Genomic DNA, 18,405 nt, shown 5'->3' on the forward strand with positions numbered 1-18,405 from the left:
CCTCCTTAGAAGAGTATTACTTAAGATGGTTACTATATCCTTCCTGAACTCTTTCCAAGATTTTAACAAATAATATCCCAAATTGCATAATATTGTCTAGATGGCTGTAGGGGACATGTCTTATTTAAGCATTCTGCTTGCATGTTCAACGTATTGAAATATGCATGTGTTGGTTCCAATGACTGATGGGTAGTCTAATCACAACAAGGTGTGCTTGAAGCTGTGATTAATGTGGTGCATCTCTGACATGTCACTTCTGGAGGCCCGCTATTAGCTAATTGACTGCTTAAGGGAGGGCATTGTGGGTAATTGTAGTCCTTACTTTCCAACACTTGAGAGTCAATTTTCCACTTTCCAACAGGTTATTTCACTGTGCGCCTTTCTGTAATCATGGATAAAAGTCCACACAGAATACACAGACTGCAGATCAGTGTGTCAGGACACACTGATCTCATGATGACAAGGTGAACGGACGAAAGTCCTCATTTGACATTACAGCTAGGAAAAACTGGACAGCAGGTCAACAGACTCTTTCACAGTATGTTGGTCAGTACGACTCTTTGGCCAGACAAAAGTATCTCAAAAACTATTGGGTGAATTGCCATGAAAGTTTGTTCAGACATTCACAAACCCCAGAGGATGAATCCTACCGACTTCCGTGACCTCCTGACTTTTCCTCCAGCGCCACCTAAAGGATGACATTTTTGACTGCGAGTGAAATGTCTGCCATGAAATGTGGTACAGACATTCATGGTGTCCACATTTCATGTAGCGCTGTTATCAGGTCAATATTTATTTAGTCCAATACTTTAGATTATGACCCTAAGAGACACCAATTGCAAGTATAAAGTCAAAGGCAGTAAAATCAAGGAAACACATACTGTATCTCATTATAATATGAGGCAGTTCAACAGGATGGTTCCTCTGTAGCGCTTTACCAACTACTTTCATTTATGAGCATTTTGAAATTATGGAGCAGATTACTAAAATTGATACCAGATTTTTGAGGCCAATTCGAGCCTCATATAGCCTTTCTATATTCAGAAATTTAAAAAAAAATCTGATATTGGCTAATATTCTTTCTTTTTTATACGTTTATCCTCAAACACAAGGATTTCTTAAATGAGCTTTCTGAATAATTCTGACACAGATAGGCACTGAGTGGGACATTTTACAGTCTGTGCTCTCTCTTATTATAAACTATGTCAAAATAACTTATTCTTACTTATTGGCCAACGTATACAAAGATACAATATCTATTCAATAAGCTATTATAGGCTGAACTGTATCATTCACATCGTCACATTAAAAGGTACAATGTGTTATTCCTGTCTACATGCTCCAAACAAATAAGAGGCAGCATCACTTACTGTCCCCAGCCAGGACACTAACTGATTCTGCTCCTCTACTCTTTTGTAATCACATGCAATGTTAGAGATTATCTTTACAAAAACCTCATGAATTAAGCTTTTTATGTGTTCCTGGATTAGCGGGCGCTGCTTTGTCTGCAACACTAAAGTCAAAGGACCATCATTGTGTGATGATCTGCATGGAGAGGGGCTCCTCTCTGTCACTCTGTATTAGACAAAACTAACAAATATGTGGAACAAGTACATCATTTAAAAAACACAACAAACAGTAGTGATACTATTTCTAATAGTTAAAGTAGACGGACGGATTTTGGTATTTCATCATGCGGGGAAAAAAATCGGCGGAGTTAAAACTCCAGGAGAACAGCAGGGAGAGGGACACACATGAAAAGGATTGGCTCACACCGTCTGAACAGCACTTTGTTTAACATGAGCCTCCTGCATCCCTACAAAAATGACTATTTGACACCCAGTTAGGGACAGGGAACTTCAAGTGGTGTCGGGAGACAGAAAAGCAGAGTTAACGGTAATGGAAGGTCGGGGAGTGTGAGGGAGAGCAGCTTGTGCAGCAGCGTTGATTGAATAGGCCTCAGAGTAGCTCTACTTTGTCGTTCTCTCATGTTAGACTGAGGGCAGACTGGACTCCACAGTGACTCATTATCGCATCTCAAGGAACAAGTGTTATTACAACAAAGGACAGGCCGGGGCTAGTTCATTAGCATGCTAACTTCAGTAGTTATCTCTATAACACAATAAAAAGACATTATTGACACAATGTCAGAGCGTTATTTCTTCACATTCTCTTGATCATACTAGTTGATTTTTTTTCAAATCCTAAATTTCTGGCTAAAATCTTACAGATTGTACCTTTAGACCACAATATTAAACAATTAACCAGACACCACATTACTGCTTGCACACAATAAATTGCAAATTTAATTTTTGCTTTTTAAAGTTGACCAAAAAAACAGAATCCTGTGTTCCAAAACTGCAGTCACTAAATACAGGATACCATACAAAACCTACAAAATGCAACAATTACAAACATTTTGTTCAACAGATAACAATTGTACAGTATAAATTTATACAATACTGTTTTTGTTTTTATTTGGCACTTGACCACAAGATGCTATTTTGTGTTTTTACAGAAATGTTACACCTGACGTAGTTTTTTTTTTTTTTTTTTTTAAAGAAAGAAAAATCATAAAAATACAATAAAAGCAACACATTGTGACAGTATCATTGCAGTAGTTGTGATTCTCGGTTTGTTTGTCTGCATCTTTTTTTTTTTCTTCTTCACAAAAAACAGCAGTCTTTAGTAAAACATTCAAAGCGTTTCTAATTGGAAAACAATGCAATAACTGAAACAGCTTCGCTCTGTCTGCCCTGGGGAGGGCTCAGTTACATTCAGGGGAGGGGGTCACACTAGTCCTAGTTGAACTTTCTTAAAAATCTCTTTCTCTTCTCTTTGACAGCTCAGTGAAGGAAAGAAAGAGGGACAGAAGATGAGACCACTTGAATGAATTTGGAGTGTTTGTATTAGTGAGACCAATAGCATGTCATTAGTTTTGAGTAACACTGTAAACTGCACACATGCTAATTAACTGAAAGCCTACAAAGAATTGGGACTGTTGCTAAAGAATTCAGCCCGCTCTGTGTATGTTTGGCCCCGTTATAGATACAACTGGATGGTGATTTAAATATTGAAAGAAGCTGAAGCTCTCAGCTCTGCCAGCATTACCCATGCAACACTGTGTCTTTATGTTTATAGGTTGTTGTGCATGGTGATCTTCCTAAAGCTCCTCTTTGTTTCCTACCATCAAGTCACTCATATGAACCATTACATGCGTCAGCTGTGGCAGTCCGTACGCTGTCAATAACACTGGCTACTGGTAGCACTAACGATGACAATACTAACATACAGAAGCGAGCACATAGCTAGATGGGCGACTGGCCGTTTAGCCACTCATATCCATAAACATACATAAAAACACATGCGCATTAAGTCACATGCATATGTGTTATTTAGTCTATGCACCCCTGTATCCAACTGTTCAGCATGCGGCATTTGAAAACATCTAAAAGTGAACGTAAAGTGTGTCTTTGTTCTTCACATAGTAAATGTCAAAAAAGAAACTGGTTTGCATGCTTGACATGCTTAAATAAACATGTTTTTATTATTTCACAACATTTGTTATGAACTGAGCAACCTGGACTTTCTGAAATTTGCTTTACAGATTTAGGTGCACTTTAGTATATCTACCTCAAATACTTTTTCATTCAATAAGTTTTCCTGATTTGCCTTAAACTAGAGCGCAGTAATGCGGCGCCACCGTCAGATTCTTACTGATATGAAAAACCACTGGAACAGATGAAGGATAAAGGGATGTGTTTCATCCTTCATTACATCAGTGAGACATCACTAAAATCAAACTATTGATTAGGGCGCATATGCATAATATTACATGTTCATGTAATTTTGTCCCAGCACGAAAAATGAAACAAAGTCTATCAAGTTTGCAAAATACACAAACACACGTACACATTCTCACAGTAGAAAAGAGGAAACTAAGAGCGGCACTCGTTCTGAGTGAAGGACAATCTTCACAAGTCCTCTCTGCAGATTAAATAATCTCACCTACAGTATGCCAACACCATCATCTCTCTCTCTCTCGTTGTCTCATGCACATACTCTGTCTATGATACACATTAGAGTGACAGAGGCTCTGTGTCGCCCCGGCTGGAGCCTCAAAGGGCACAGAGAGCCAAGGAAAGACACTGATACACAGACTCCAGTTTATACTGTATATATACAACCTACTGCAGACCTTCTTTATACTCTGACATGCCTATAGAGAACGGAGGGATCCTGGTACAACGAGTGGTGTTTGATAATGTTCAGGTTCAGTATTTGTTGGGTTTTGGAGGTTTAGATAAACAGCTTGGGGTGTGTGCGTGTGTGTATGTGTGTGTGTGTGTGTGTGTGGAGGGGAGGGGGGGCAACTGGAGAATGTGGCTCCTGTGCCCATCTTTCCTCAGTGCATATTGAAGGCCTGTCCTCTTCATCGTCATCAGCTTGTCATTCTTCAGTCTGCTCCTTAGTGGAGAGTTAAGGGGATTTAGAGTCACCCAAAGAAGCACTGCGAGGAGACAGATGAGGAGACAGTCAGATCACTATTGGGATGACAACAGGTGTAAATATGTTGCTCATTCTTATCACATGTTGCATTTCATGGTTTGTGATGATGATACAATATAAAACAGCTTCATCTGATATATTTCTGAAGGGATCCATTCAAAACACATCACCAAAGTAAGAGATCATTTAAAAAAAAGCTGTCACTGCTACAATGTTCTATAAAAAAAAAAAACTACACCATGTAGCATTTGAATATTCATCTGTTACATAAACAGTTATCAGTTCAAGTAATTAAAATAATTGTGATGCTAAATGATAATTGCGTTCGATTTTACTTCTTATTGTCTGAACCAAGGTTGGGCAATAGAAACGATTCTATATATAGTGACACAGTCTTTCTGGAAAATCTATTGAGACTGGTGATGAATAAACAAAACAAAACAAACAGTTATAGACAGAAAGATTTATAGATAGAAATTAAAACCTCTAAAAACTGTGGAAATAAATAACACTAAATGTATGATTCATACCTGGAGAAAGACCAAGGACCTCTACCAGGCTGCTGTCATATTTACATCTTACACACAGCAGACCACACACTCCACCGTTTTGACTAAAGTCATAGCCTATAGCGCTAACAAAGCTCCTCAAGTGCTGCAGCAACTCATGCCTAGAGTTTAGTGTCAGAAAACTAAAGAAATGCTTGTTGACTTCACAAGACAGTAAGCATCTAAAAGTGTCAAACACCCATGAAGATGCAACACAAACGCCTCAGTTTAATCTTACATCTTTAGAGAATACTGAGGATATTTACAAGAAGAGCCCACAAACACTACCATCACTTCAGAAATGGACAAATCCCACACATGGGGCCTTTAAAAAAAATCTTTTTCAGAGCATCAACACCTTCAACAACTGCTCCAAAATAACAGGTCACCTCCTACAAAGTCTCTAATATCAGTCCATGAACTACAAATAGTCACAAAGCCAGTGACACCGTGGATGACCCATCCTACATCCTGCACAGTGCACACTGCCTCTGAACAGCTTCCCTCCAGCAGGCATCCTCACTGCCCGGGAGGCACGACTGCTCGTAGGAGAAGCACCTTTGTTAATGAGGCTGAGCCTCAGCCTTCCTACGAACCGCACTTTCTGAAAACTGCTGTAGTAACACCAATGCACTTTCTGCAACTCCCGGCTCGCTGACCTTGCTACACTGTATTCAAAAAGTTGGATTGCATGTGCGCCTTACAGGTTGTGTTGATGCCTCAGGTTTAGAACTGTCCAGCACTGCTGGGGTCGCACTGCAACAGGCGGACGATGGAGGGGTCGCTCTTCGCTCCTTTGATGAACTCCTCCAGAGACAGCTTACCTAAAACACATATAAACACCAGGACAAAATTAGGAGAGGCATGATGTTTTAGTAATTTATATTTTACTTCATGGCACAAAACCAAGGATCAATGCATAGACAGTGTAAGATCAACCTCACTTTAGGGCCCCGTGCTGTACTGGAAATATATACAGCACTAATTGGACAACACTGGACTGTTCTACGGTGTACTGTTGGATCTTTTGTCTAATTAGCTTGATTACTCATTCAGCTCATTCAGTTCTGCATTATAGGCTACCTCAGGCTGTGACAAGGAACTGTTCGTGTTAGTGTAAATCACTGGTGAACCAAGGGGTAGAAAGCCTTCAATAACCTTAGAACCTCATTGTGGGGGTGGGGAGATAGCTTGGATTTGTGTTTTGAAAGAATTTTAGTGAGATGATAACAAAACACACATTTCACACCTGAATCCTTTATGATTCTTTGCAATTGTTGTCCCTTTAGAGCCTAAACCACCTGTTTCAGAGCATGCTAATGATGTTCCACTTCTCACCAACAGGTGGCAGTGTTGAGACGGCTCTTCTTTCTCCCGTCCACACTAATAGACACACTCAAGTTGCCTCTCTAGGAGTCGCTCATTACTCGTGACTTATATTAAAAGAAGCAAAAGAAATACCGATCGTTTCAATGCCCAGGTCAGCAAACTCCCTCTCACTTTGTTCTGCTGTCACTTTTCTCCCAGTTCCTCATCCCTCCTCCTCCTCCTCCTCCTCCTCCTCCTCCTCCTCCTCCTCCCTCTCTTCCAACCCACTCACTAGTTCCTCATTGTCCATCTCTCTGTTCTTCTTCTTGTTGCTTGCTTCTGTGTCTCCTGTGCTTAGGATTACCACTGGAGTGTCTGTGCTCTTTGCATATCCACGGTACAATTGTGTGTGACGGACATGTGCTGTGTATTGCTAAAATTGCAGGTCAGGTGTGAATTATGTTGTGAACTGCTGCTTCAGGCTGGAGGACTCTGCAAGTGCCTCTGTAATGGAAAACCAGGTCGGTTTGTACAATGACAACAGCTGCAAGTATCAGGTGCCACTGACGAGCTGTTCAATATATTGCAGTTTAAATGTACAACTGTTGTGTCCGATTTCACCGAGTTAACCAATCAATATAGTAATTCTATCAGATTGTTTAGATTTGTTTGGCGTCTTGGTAGAGAAGCAAAATGAAAGTTGAATGAAAAGACTTTGTATGTCAATTTTGGTCACAAGTTACAATAAAAATATCTTCAGATACCTGCAGTAGATGAGGTTAACCTACCGTCTCTGTTGGTGTCCATCTGCCTGAAGATCTTCTCTGTCCTCTTCTCAGGTGTCGACTCGTCCTCAGGCATCTTCATCACAGACGACACCATCTTATAGATTGCCTATATAAGGGATGTATAATCAATGATTAATCCACGGATCTCTTCTCACCGGTTTGAAATGAGCCAGACTCAGTGGAAAAAAAGGTGTCACGTGCTTCCATGCAGGATTGAGCAACATTCGAATCATATGACGACAGGATGTTTGTGTATGCAATCAAACCACACCCACACAGTCTGATGAAGCAGGCCAGCTAAGTGTTTGAGTATTCAATTCTCATTAGATAAAATGCTGCTTTTCTTTCAAACTTTAAACTTTTGATTGAGTAATTAATATTTGTTTATTATGAGTACTTTATAGTTTTATGGGGTTTTTTTCCCTCCGGAGTCTGTTCTGAATTTGTCAAAACTGCATTTTCACTCAATTTTAGTTCATTAATGTTGAGAAAGAAACTGTATTTAATATTTAATATGTATAATGTTACATGTCCACTGTTGGGTCATTATCTCAAACATACACATCCAGTCCTTTAAGTGCATGTAAATGTAGAAGGGAGCTCATGTTCTGGAGTTTGTACTGCTGCTTGTATTCAGCTTACTGAACTGAAGATTCACTCAGGCTAGTTGAGAAAAGCAACGTTCATTTGCCAACCCCGTGTGCCTCGATAGAGTTAACAGAATACAAGCTTTTCTCTACATTCAATGCACCCCAAGACAGTGAGAGTACAATAGCTCGAGGGACCCAGGGAGGCGGCACACAGGAGTTTGCCACACACTTACATAACTTGCCCCTGTGATATTGAATTTACTGATATAAGTAACATTTACTCTGCGGTGTCACAAAGACAAACAGTGCCCACACCCATTCAGATGAGAATTTATTCCAATATGCCAACTTGTTACACTGCTTCTGTGATTATATTTTCGTGGCTTAGGTAGGGAGGGGTGGAGAAAAACATACACACACACACACAAGCAATCTCTCGCAGACTATTTATCAGTGTTGTGTCTCCTCTGCTCTGTGTTGCATTGCAGGCTGTTTGGCAGTAAACAGTGAAATCACAGCCCACTCTCTCTGTCTCTAATAAGGAGGCGGATTTGAGGGGAATGGGAGCTGACATGTGAACAGAGGAGGGCTGATTGTGATTACAGTGCAGCGGGAGCTTTAAATAGGTGCTGGTTATGCCTCCTATTACACAGTGGCAGGGCGGCTCATCTCCTGGGTCACAGTGGAGCTGAGGAACAGGCAGCAGCCACGGTTATTATCAGTCTTCATTTCAGTTTGGACGTGGCTCTGTTATTAATCGAAATCCTTCAAACTGCTGTGAGTGTTTAGTAGATTTAGGCAATATTATATGTTGGGGATTTAGCTGTTGGTCTAATCCAGAGCAACGCAGTGGAATGAGCTTAATACCTAAATCCCAAAATTACAAGCAACCGATGAGAAGTGAAACGATAGCCCTCTCCATTTTCCACACCACACACAATGCTGTAAAAAAAAAGAGCCAAAGAAAGACCGAGGAATTTTCTTCTTCCTCTATGCCACAGAGCTCAATTTCTGTCTAAAGAATCAATGAGGCACTGTGTTGCACTGGGTGACATGTTCCTTCACTACCATGAACATACACACGGTAATTTATTTTGACTCAATCCCACATCCACCCTCCCCGTTGCCCTGAATACTCACTAGAGCACCAAATGTGTGTATAGGGGTCACTATAGTGGACAACTACTCCAAATGCATCCATTGCAATCCAATCCATTGCATTTATAGTCATGGATTTCTTTGTTAAAGCCACTTTAAAGGCCACACAGTGTGCACAAATTCACAACACTATAGGAAGCGACCTAGTGGCAAGCGATTGTAAGTGCAATTAAAAACCATGACAACCAAGATGGCTGACAATAGATCAGATGCAGAACTTCAGGAATAATACCTTAGTGGCTAAATACAATTTGAACATGAAATAACATCTAATGAATATCAGAATTCTTCTAAACTTCTATTATTATTTTTTTAATATTGTTAAATTTATGTGAGCAGGTAATACAATGAATTATGCATCCACTAAGTTGGGAACGACGCACGATCAGTGCATTTTCACAACTACAAAATCATGCTGTATTACAACCTTCTCTACGAACTCTCTCTGTAAAACAGATGGTTTCTGTTACTATTTTTTGCAGTATGTTCACTAAAAAAAGCAATATTTTGCACAACTTTTGCATGTGTAGAATCTTGATCATCATTTTAGTAGAGCTTGAGAGCAGCAAGACGGACCAGGTCTGCAGGTTAGTGGGGTACAACTCAAGTGAGAACTCTGACAATAACAGTGATGATGAATGGCAGTCCAGACAAAGAAGAAGCAGCAAGTCCTGACCCATCTTTTTGCAGCTATTTAGTGTGCCACCTGGCATCCCGTTCTAGTCAGTCCGCACCAGTTTGGGATCTTGTACTTGCATCGTTTGAGTAAGAAAAAAGATGATCAGCATCCCATGGCCAGTTGTACAATCTCATTTGATGGAAGATAACATGGATGAGCCTTGGTTGTTTTTCCATAGATCAGAGCACAACATGTTAAAATATATTTGTTTAAAAGATTTCCAATAATTCAATATTGTATTCATTAGTCTATTAATATATATTACTTAAAATTGAAAAAGCAAATGCATGAGCGGATACATTAATAAAAGAAAAGTAAAAATCATGGGGCGATCATTCATGCATGAAACGCTAAAAATAATCCCCCCCAAAAAATACACTTCTTCCCCCTGTTTGAGTAACATTTGCTAAAAACTACAGTGGCCAGCTGTTTTAGGAAATTACTGAGCCTAATCTAGCCTTAGCTATATATTTGTAACTCTTCTTAAAAATGTATATCTCCAATAGGAACTGGGCTTGGGTTCAAGAGCCACATACAGGGTAGGAAAGTTGAAAGATGAACACATTTGGTCTTATTATGGGATTTGTTGACAAAATAGAGCATAACACCAGTCTTATCCTCTAAGACAGTAACACATCTGAGGCAGAGGAACTCTCCTGCACCAAAAATTAAGCCTGTGTTATTTAGGTTTGATAATTTCTTCTCCTGTGTCCACAGAGCACAACCTTTGTCTTAATCGGTTTTTCTCTGCACCCTGCCAGCTTGTGTCTCCATCTCCCCTCTCACCTCCTACTCTCACAATAAAAACTGCATGGACATTATTTTTGTTTCTCTGCCAGCTATCGTCCCTTTATTCGTCTGTAATGTGTTTTTACATTTTAGACAGATGTCATTATGCTTCAGAGGTCCAAAAGACGGTTCTTTCATACCCTTTCAGCAGGGAGCTTCCAGAAAAGAACACAACATCCTGTCCTGTGGAGTCGGAAACAGCCTGTGCCACAGGTAAGTGAGGACACGAAGTACATTGTTACTAAACAGCTCTGGACTATTACCTGGCCACTTACGAGTGAGATGAAAATCACCCATCTAACCCATCAGATAATACAGAGACAGACAGATGTGTAAAATACAGAGTTTAAGAGAAACAGCGAGGGAAAGATCGTCCACAACAGACGACAGAGCCAGCTGAGCACCGCTTGAGTTGTCCTGCAGTAATAAGTACACATGCACAACAAGCACAGTTTCTCGCCTCACCCTCACACCAAAGATGAATACGCTTCCCGTAGAGACTTTATCTGCCTGAGCAGTGAGCCATTTATCTAACCCCCTATTCTGTTCAATGCCACTATATTACCAGTGTGAATGCTCTCTCCCTCCTTTTTTGCCAAGCGAAACAATGAACTTCCCTCTGTGGCCACCTGCGCTGCTGATAGTACGGTGTTTCAGATGAAAGGAGTTAGATATCAACTATTGACGAGGGGATGAGACAGTGTTATCGTTCTCCCTGCGTTCAGATTTTGTCATTATCTGAAGAAGATGAGCAAGGCTGGCTGCAATCAATCTCATTCAATTACTCCTTCAACAAGGCTAATTATGAGCATCACCAGCCTTTACACACTCTGCAGGAGAGTCCATCAGCTTGCTGGAGTGAGCTGCACCTCCCAGGCACCAAGGCAAAAGGAGGCGAGCGTGAACAGAAGCAGTTTTAATCACCAGCTGCAGAGCCCTCCGGTGCTGGGCCGTGCACATCCCATGCCAGATTGTGTGATGTTTTCAGTCAGGATGCTTTCTATTGCTCCTCTGTAAAAGCTGACAAGAACACGGCACGGGAATTTAGCCATCTTAAGATTACTTAAGAAATACAGCCATTCATGAGCTTTGCAGAGTTCTCTCCATGTCGAGGGATGCAGTCGTGGGTGTGCAGCGTGAACAGGAGGGGGCTGAGCACACAGCCCTGGGGGGCTCCGGTGTTGAGCACTAGAGATGAGGAGGTGTGACCGCTAGTCCGAACTGTCTGGGGTCTGTTAGTGAGTGTGATACACAGTTTGCTAATCAGTTTCATGGGGGAGATTGTGTTGAATGTTGAGCTGAAATACACAAACAGCATTCTGATGTAGGTGTTGTAAATTTCAAGCCGTGCACACTGAGTGGAGGGCAGTGGAGATAGCCTCGTCTGTGGATCTGTTGGTTCTGAATGCAAACTGGTGAGGTGTAACAGCTAAATAATACAATTTAGCTGACTGGCGTGGATGTAGCTAATAGTGGTGTGATTGAGTGGTTGGGTGGTGATGGCGCAATGGATAAGACGCCTGCCTTTGGTGTGAGAGACCCACTGTGATCCATCCACCACTGTGTTCCTGAGAAAGACACTTAACCCCTAGTCGCTCCAGAGGCGTGTGACCTCTGACACGTATAGCAATTGTAAGTTGCTTTGGATAAAAGCGTCAGCTAAATGAATAAATGTAATGTAATAGGCTTGCTAATGTTTGCTCACAAATGCCAGTAAGTGGAAATTATTTTAATTTCATACTGTTAGGGAGTGCAGACTGAATGCTAATAGCATCAGAGTCCCTGGCAATGAGAAATGCAAACCAAAATTTGATTTTGAATGAATTATTTCCAAAATGACAAAATGAACAGACGAGATTACCAAAGTTATTACAATTCTCCCAAAAAGATCATGGCAATCTCTCCGAGAGTTGTTGAGACATTTCACTTGATACAACAAATGTCTACCTCATGGTGCTAGAGGAAAAGTCAGGGGATCATCGAAGTTAGTAAGATTCATCCTCTGGGGACCCAGGAATGTCTGTACCAAAATTTCACGGCAACAAATAGTGGTGGACACTTTGACTGACAGTGTCATCCCTAGGGCCACACCGCTAGCACCGCTCACACTGTGGTAAAATTAGCATAAAAGTCAAAGATGTGGAAAAGAAAAGTTCATTCACCACTTGGTTCTCCCTTCCAGCAACCTGCACTGAACCAGTGAAACAGAGACGCAGCAGAAAATGGAGGGATTTAGCTTTATCAGATCCACCTGCCAATCTGCCCTTTGATACCGCTGAGAGCAGGTACTGTGATCACACTAAGCTGTAGACTTTACTCAAAGACTTTAAGATCAGGCATCATTTTAACTTCAGTGGTTACTTGTAGAAGTCAGCACTACCTGAAAACTTTTCACTTAAGCCTGTTTTCTCTCTGCAGAGGCGGGTGACTTTGAACAAGGAGACAGCTAAATGCAGAGAGGGACTAGATAGACATGAGGATAAATGAATACTGTGTGTATGTAGGAACACTCAGAGATAGAGCTGGCCCTGGGCTCTTTCTAAAACTGCACTTCAGCAATAAGGAATGGAACTGTCTAACCTAATGAGTAAAACACAGAAACCTTGCTTCTACATTTCATAAGCTAAAATCAAATTTGAGTTTGAATTACAATACTGTGTGACAAAACAAACGGTTTTGCAAAGCTAATTAACTGCCACATACACACATCTGCTAATCAATCACAAACACACTCACAAAGGCAGAACTTTCAACTTTTCAACGCGCATGAGTGTCTGAGTCATCGCTTTCTATTCTTTTCTCCTTGGGGAAACGCACCATCTTTCAAAGGAAAGTAGGCACCGGGCAGAGGTTTATGTCGTCAGGATGTAGAAAAAAGTGACAGGCTGAAATCTGAATCACTGCAATCATTAGGTAACGAGGCTAATTTTACCCTGAAGCAATGAAACATGGGCACATGTGATGCATTATAGATTAATATTTCCTGGTATTGGCTCAGGCTACCTTGGGAATGAATGAGAGAAAAGCTGGCTTGATTAGCTCAACTCTACAGCTACTGTTGCATTCACCGTCAGTTCATTGTATGCTTAGAGAAACTAAAATTATAAATATCAAAGCTATGGGATGCTATTATGGGAAGATACAGAAAGAATGACTATGTGTAATGTAATAATATACTCTCAGCTCTACAGGGCATTGTAGCGTGTTTTACAGCAATTTTCCTGTTTTGGTTCACCATCACTGCTCTCATTAGTGTCGTTTCTCAATGCAGCAGGCAGTTTTCAGAATAAAATTCAAATAAACCCAACGTACACCACCTGCCCAGCACCAAAGACAAAGTGAGCGACTAGCTAAACTACGACTAGCCAGAAACAGAGTTGGAAGGAGAGGGAATATTATCCAAGGTGGGTTAAATCAAGGGCAACTGGCCTAATTGATGTTTCCCTTAAATTAACCCTCCTTGGATAACTATGACCTGGATGACTGAGAATCACAGACATGAGAGTAAAATTGAATTATAATCATTGAATTGTATTGAATTATCTTCATTAGGGTGGATACAAACACAATTTCAAATTAATGCTAATGTTGTTCCATATCTTCTGGATGTGTAAATGAACAACAGTTTGTTGTAAGATGATAATATGTTGATGTTGTCAAGGTTTTGGAGTTTGTTTGTGCTTCCTGTTTTATTTTGAAGTTGTTCTGTCTCGTGTCCTTGTCTTACTTCGCTTCCTTCCGGTCTTGTTTGTTTGCACCTGCCCTAATGTGTTTCACCTGTGTCCCGTTATCTCCACCCTTCTTGTGTATTTAGGACCCTGTCCACACATACACAGGTATTTTCAAAAACGTAACTTTTTGTATGCGGTTTGTCCGTTCATCCACACGGAAACGCAGTCACTGAAACCGAATCTTTTTGAAAACTCCTGCCAAGGTGAAGATTTTTAGAAACTCCGGTTACAGTGTTTAGCCAGTGAAACCGGAGTTTTTGTCTTGCGACGTCAGAGTGCGCGCCGTTCCGCTTTGTTTACAATTTTATTAGGCTTCTGACTGACCAACGTGACTTTCTGGTTAAGGTTATATCGCCGCCTGTTGACTTGACAGTGCTTGATAGTGTGTTTTTGCGTTTTCATGTAGACAGACATTTGTTTTAAACCGTGCATGCGTGGATGGGATTTGTTTTTAAAAAACAAAGGAGGAAAAACTCGTACTAAAAATACCCATGTATGTGTGGACTAGGCCTAAGTCTTTGTCTCTTTGTTCATACCACTCTGTCTACATTTTAACCCTCAGCACTGTTCCATGTGTTTCCCAGTGTTTATGGAGTTTCTACAGGTTTGAATGATCATCTATGCTATTCTGGATTTATGTTGCCATGTTTTGGACTGCCTGCTTCATCTAACTTATAAAGTTCCACAGTGTTTGTCAAACTCTCCAAACTGCATCTGCTGTGCCTGTTGTTCCAAATCCCGTTTTTCTGTGTTAGTGCTGAGCTAAACGTAATATAATGAACTGGCCAATACTGGACCCAATAATGGTGTTTGATGTCTCCTAGCGAGAGAGCGCTAGCACCTCCAGTCGAGCCACAGATATCACGCTGACGTGGCAATAAACAGAAAGATGACCAAAAAGAAAACTGAGGAGTGTTAAAAACCACAGCATCCACAAGAAAATGTATGTACTGATTGTGGATCATACGTTTTTAAGTGTACGCATTTACTTTGTGAATGTTCAGTTAAAAAGACTTTACTTACTTTATTGAAATGAAATGCTTAAAAGAAAAACGTTTGTCTCAACATTGATAATGTTGACTTTTTAATATTTTTTTTTAATCCATACTGGAATTGAAACTGGGAATAAATAAGAACCAGAATCAATAAGCAGAACTGTAATCGACAGAATTCAAATGTACCTAACCCTAATTAGCATTAAGGTATCTTTATGTTTGCACTTAAAGGCTCGTGCAGACTGCACAACTTTCAGCGTTGGCAGATTGATGTGCTGTTCACACTACACAACTTGCCGTCTTGTGACGGGAGTCTTGAAGTTGTTGTGGCGTTCACACTACGTGACTGATCGGTGACAGGGGGTCACACACTACACGAGCTGACAGCAGCTGTGTCAACCGACGCTGGTCTCCAAACCACGTTTTGTCAAGAAAACACGCGTGAAATGTGAAACGGGAAATGACGCGAGCCTACACGCCAAACAGCTGTTGTTTGTTATTATAAAGATAGCAATTATAAAGACAAAGACTCTGGGTGAAAGAATGGAGTAGCACACGCAGGTAGCAGGGATCGTCTGAGCTACAGAGAGAGCTGGAGGGGAGTAAAAAGAGTTTTGCAGTGAAAAAATAGCTGCCTAATCTCATTGGCTGGATGTGGATGTCGATTCCAGATATTTGGCATGCTAGATATCTGGCAGACGTCGGCGATGTGGCAGTGATGATATCGGCCTAAAAATCGTGTAGTGTGAACTAGTGAACGAACGAACTAGGAACAGACAGTAGATCTGTGGGGGCTGATGGACGAAATATTTTCCGGATAATTAAACTAATATGAATTAGATCAGATGATGTTGTAGCCTGATATGTTGGAGATTGGATGTCTGTGTGTCCGTCATAATTAAATCAGTTACATGATGAATGAGTTGAGCTGTGTGTGAACTTAAGTGCTGGTACCGCAGTAATGATGCCAGACTGGGTAGTAACTGTACCAGGGGGCAGAGTGGCAAAAGAAAATGAGAGACATCTGTATATAAATCACAGAGACATATGGTAAAACTAAGTTTTAAATGAAGAAAATAAAGCTAAGAAGCCTGCTCAATGAAACTAGGTGAAACTGAAGTGGGACCAACTAGCTGCTGTTACACAAATGTGGAGGAAGTAGGAAAAAACTGAGGGTAGAAGTCTTACACACCCACACACACATTTAATGTATGTGTGTGCAGTTGTAATTGTCTGTTTACATGAGAAACTCTTGTATAGGAAATGCCACCAGTGCTCCCCCTTTTCCCTTGTCGTGCCCTGCTGCACAACCCAGAAGTATTTTCCAGTTCTTCTGCTGTAAACCTTATAACAATCGTACAACTTCTGAATCTTCCAGGGACAAAAATGGGATTCAATCCTATAAAAATCTGGAAATGAACAATATCTCTCATTTCAACATGACCAGGGTTTAGTACATTGTTAACACAGACTATAAGCAAACATTTGAAAAATTCAAAGGGAGGAGCATAGGCAGTATACAGTGGGTGTTTCAGCAGGCATGGGTTAGGCTGAGCAGAGACAAAATCTATTGTTTTCCTTTCTAGATAAGACTAAAAGACATATTTAAGAAGGAGTACAGGTAATGAATCCCTGAATGTTTCCAAAACTGCTTTTACTGGCAGGAAAAGGAACCTTTCCAATTAATCTTAATATCTAAATGCATCTTTTAAGTACACCCACATTTCTATCTTGGCAGTAAATGAGGTCCTGAACATCATCTCTCAGAAATCACGTGTGCTCGGTAGAGGCACATCCAGCTCCATGTCTGTAAGAGCCTCCTCCCTGCATGAAGCAGAGCTGTATGGCCTCCTGTTCTTAAAATGCCAGCACTGTTTTTCCTAGTTTAAAAGAGTTTGTTATGGATACAGCGGCAGTACTGGTAATATAACAGGGTTTAACAATCACTGCCTTGACTAATGTTACAGTTAGTGTGTGCACGAGTTTAAACATGTCTATGTGTCTCCTGATTCATCTCAATTCAGAAGTGACTGCCTCACAGTCAACTCTTGAGGCTACCATGTGATAGAGACTTCCTGTAAGAGTTCTTTTGTTAATATGTTGTATTTGTCTACAAAGACAACATTATGTGTCCATCTGTCCCCAGGCACACTCACCTGAACAATCTCCAGCATCTCAGCTTTACTGATGTACCCATTTCCATCCAGGTCGTACATACTGAAGGCCCATTTCAGCTTCTGCTCCAGTTTGCCACGTGACGTCACACTTAGTGCAATGATAAACTCCCGGAAGTCTATTGTCCCATCGCCGTTAGCATCAAATGTGCGAAAGACATGCTCTGCGAACTTTGAAGCGTCTCCGTAGGGGAAGAAGTTACCGTAGATCTTCTTGAACTCCTCCATGGAGAGGTTCCCGCTGGGGCAGTCTCTCAGGAAGCCCTTGTACCACTCCTGGATCTCGTGCTCGGTGAAGTCTGTGCTCTCCAGGAGGTCCTGCATCACCTCGGGGCGGAGCTTGCTGTTCTGCTTCCCCATGTCTGTCGGTCCTGTCAATCACTCGGCTCACAGCTGGCAGAGAGAGAAAGAGAGAGAGAGGTGAGACGGTTTGGTTTTAGGGTGGGATCAACATCAACAGACAAAGTGCAACATATAGTGGTCTATTGATTTCTAGGGTCCCAGCTGAAGGACAAAGATGAAAAGAAGAAAAACTGTTCATCGCACCAGGGGTACCAACGTTACTTGTGTGAGGGGGATGATGTGCTTTTAACTCGTGCTGCCCATCGATGGTCTATAACACACTTAGTTCAATTCTCACAACCTGGAAGAGCTAACTTTGTATGCAGCTACCAACTGCTGTTTCTCACTGCTAGCTACATAATAGATGACCATTATGAGGCAGTAAAAAAAGTTTCAGAGTGAGTGTTGGATACAAATTTACCTCTAAACAGTAACTTTACTAGTTTCCAGCCAGTTGCTCCATTTACTGTATAAACTATTCTGACAGTGCAGACCTGTTTTCTACCCCCTGCTGCTCATTTTACTGGTGTAATGCTGCCCAACACAAACAACTGGTAAATTCAAATACTTTGATTTATTTTTACCCATTTTTTAAAAAATAACTGTTTCTGCATATGAGAAAGCCTTTTTTCAGAGGTTAGAACTCATTACTAGGGGTCGTACCGCTGGTCCTTTGAAAAACACGTTTAATGTTACATACTGTAAGTATACAGTATATAATATGCCTACTGAATTCTACTTTACTTTGAAAGTGGAGCAGAGCAATTGGTTCCACCGCGGGGTGACGGTTTTGA

At 41.0% G+C, this 18,405-nt stretch overlaps 1 protein-coding gene across 5 annotated transcripts in view; it reads right to left on the reverse strand.

Annotated features, from left to right (window-relative positions):
- Window positions 1-2,276: 2,276 nt before the first annotated feature.
- Window positions 2,277-18,405, reverse strand: part of LOC123968455 (neurocalcin-delta A) — a 68,140-nt gene continuing 52,011 nt past the window's right edge. For all 5 annotated transcript variants that reach the window (XM_046045232.1, XM_046045233.1, XM_046045235.1 and 2 more), the window contains 4 exons: window positions 17,252-17,662; window positions 7,154-7,259; window positions 5,762-5,881; window positions 2,277-4,510 (listed from right to left, as the gene is read on the reverse strand). In XM_046045232.1, coding sequence (XP_045901188.1) covers window positions 5,784-5,881; window positions 7,154-7,259; window positions 17,252-17,629 — 582 coding nt within the window. In that variant the 5' untranslated portion in view covers window positions 17,630-17,662 and the 3' untranslated portion in view covers window positions 2,277-4,510; window positions 5,762-5,783. The remainder of the gene's footprint in view (window positions 4,511-5,761; window positions 5,882-7,153; window positions 7,260-17,251; window positions 17,663-18,405) is intronic.

The sequence above is a fragment of the Micropterus dolomieu genome, linkage group LG03 (genome assembly GCF_021292245.1).
Source record: "Micropterus dolomieu isolate WLL.071019.BEF.003 ecotype Adirondacks linkage group LG03, ASM2129224v1, whole genome shotgun sequence".
Taxonomy (NCBI): Eukaryota; Metazoa; Chordata; class Actinopteri; order Centrarchiformes; family Centrarchidae; genus Micropterus; species Micropterus dolomieu.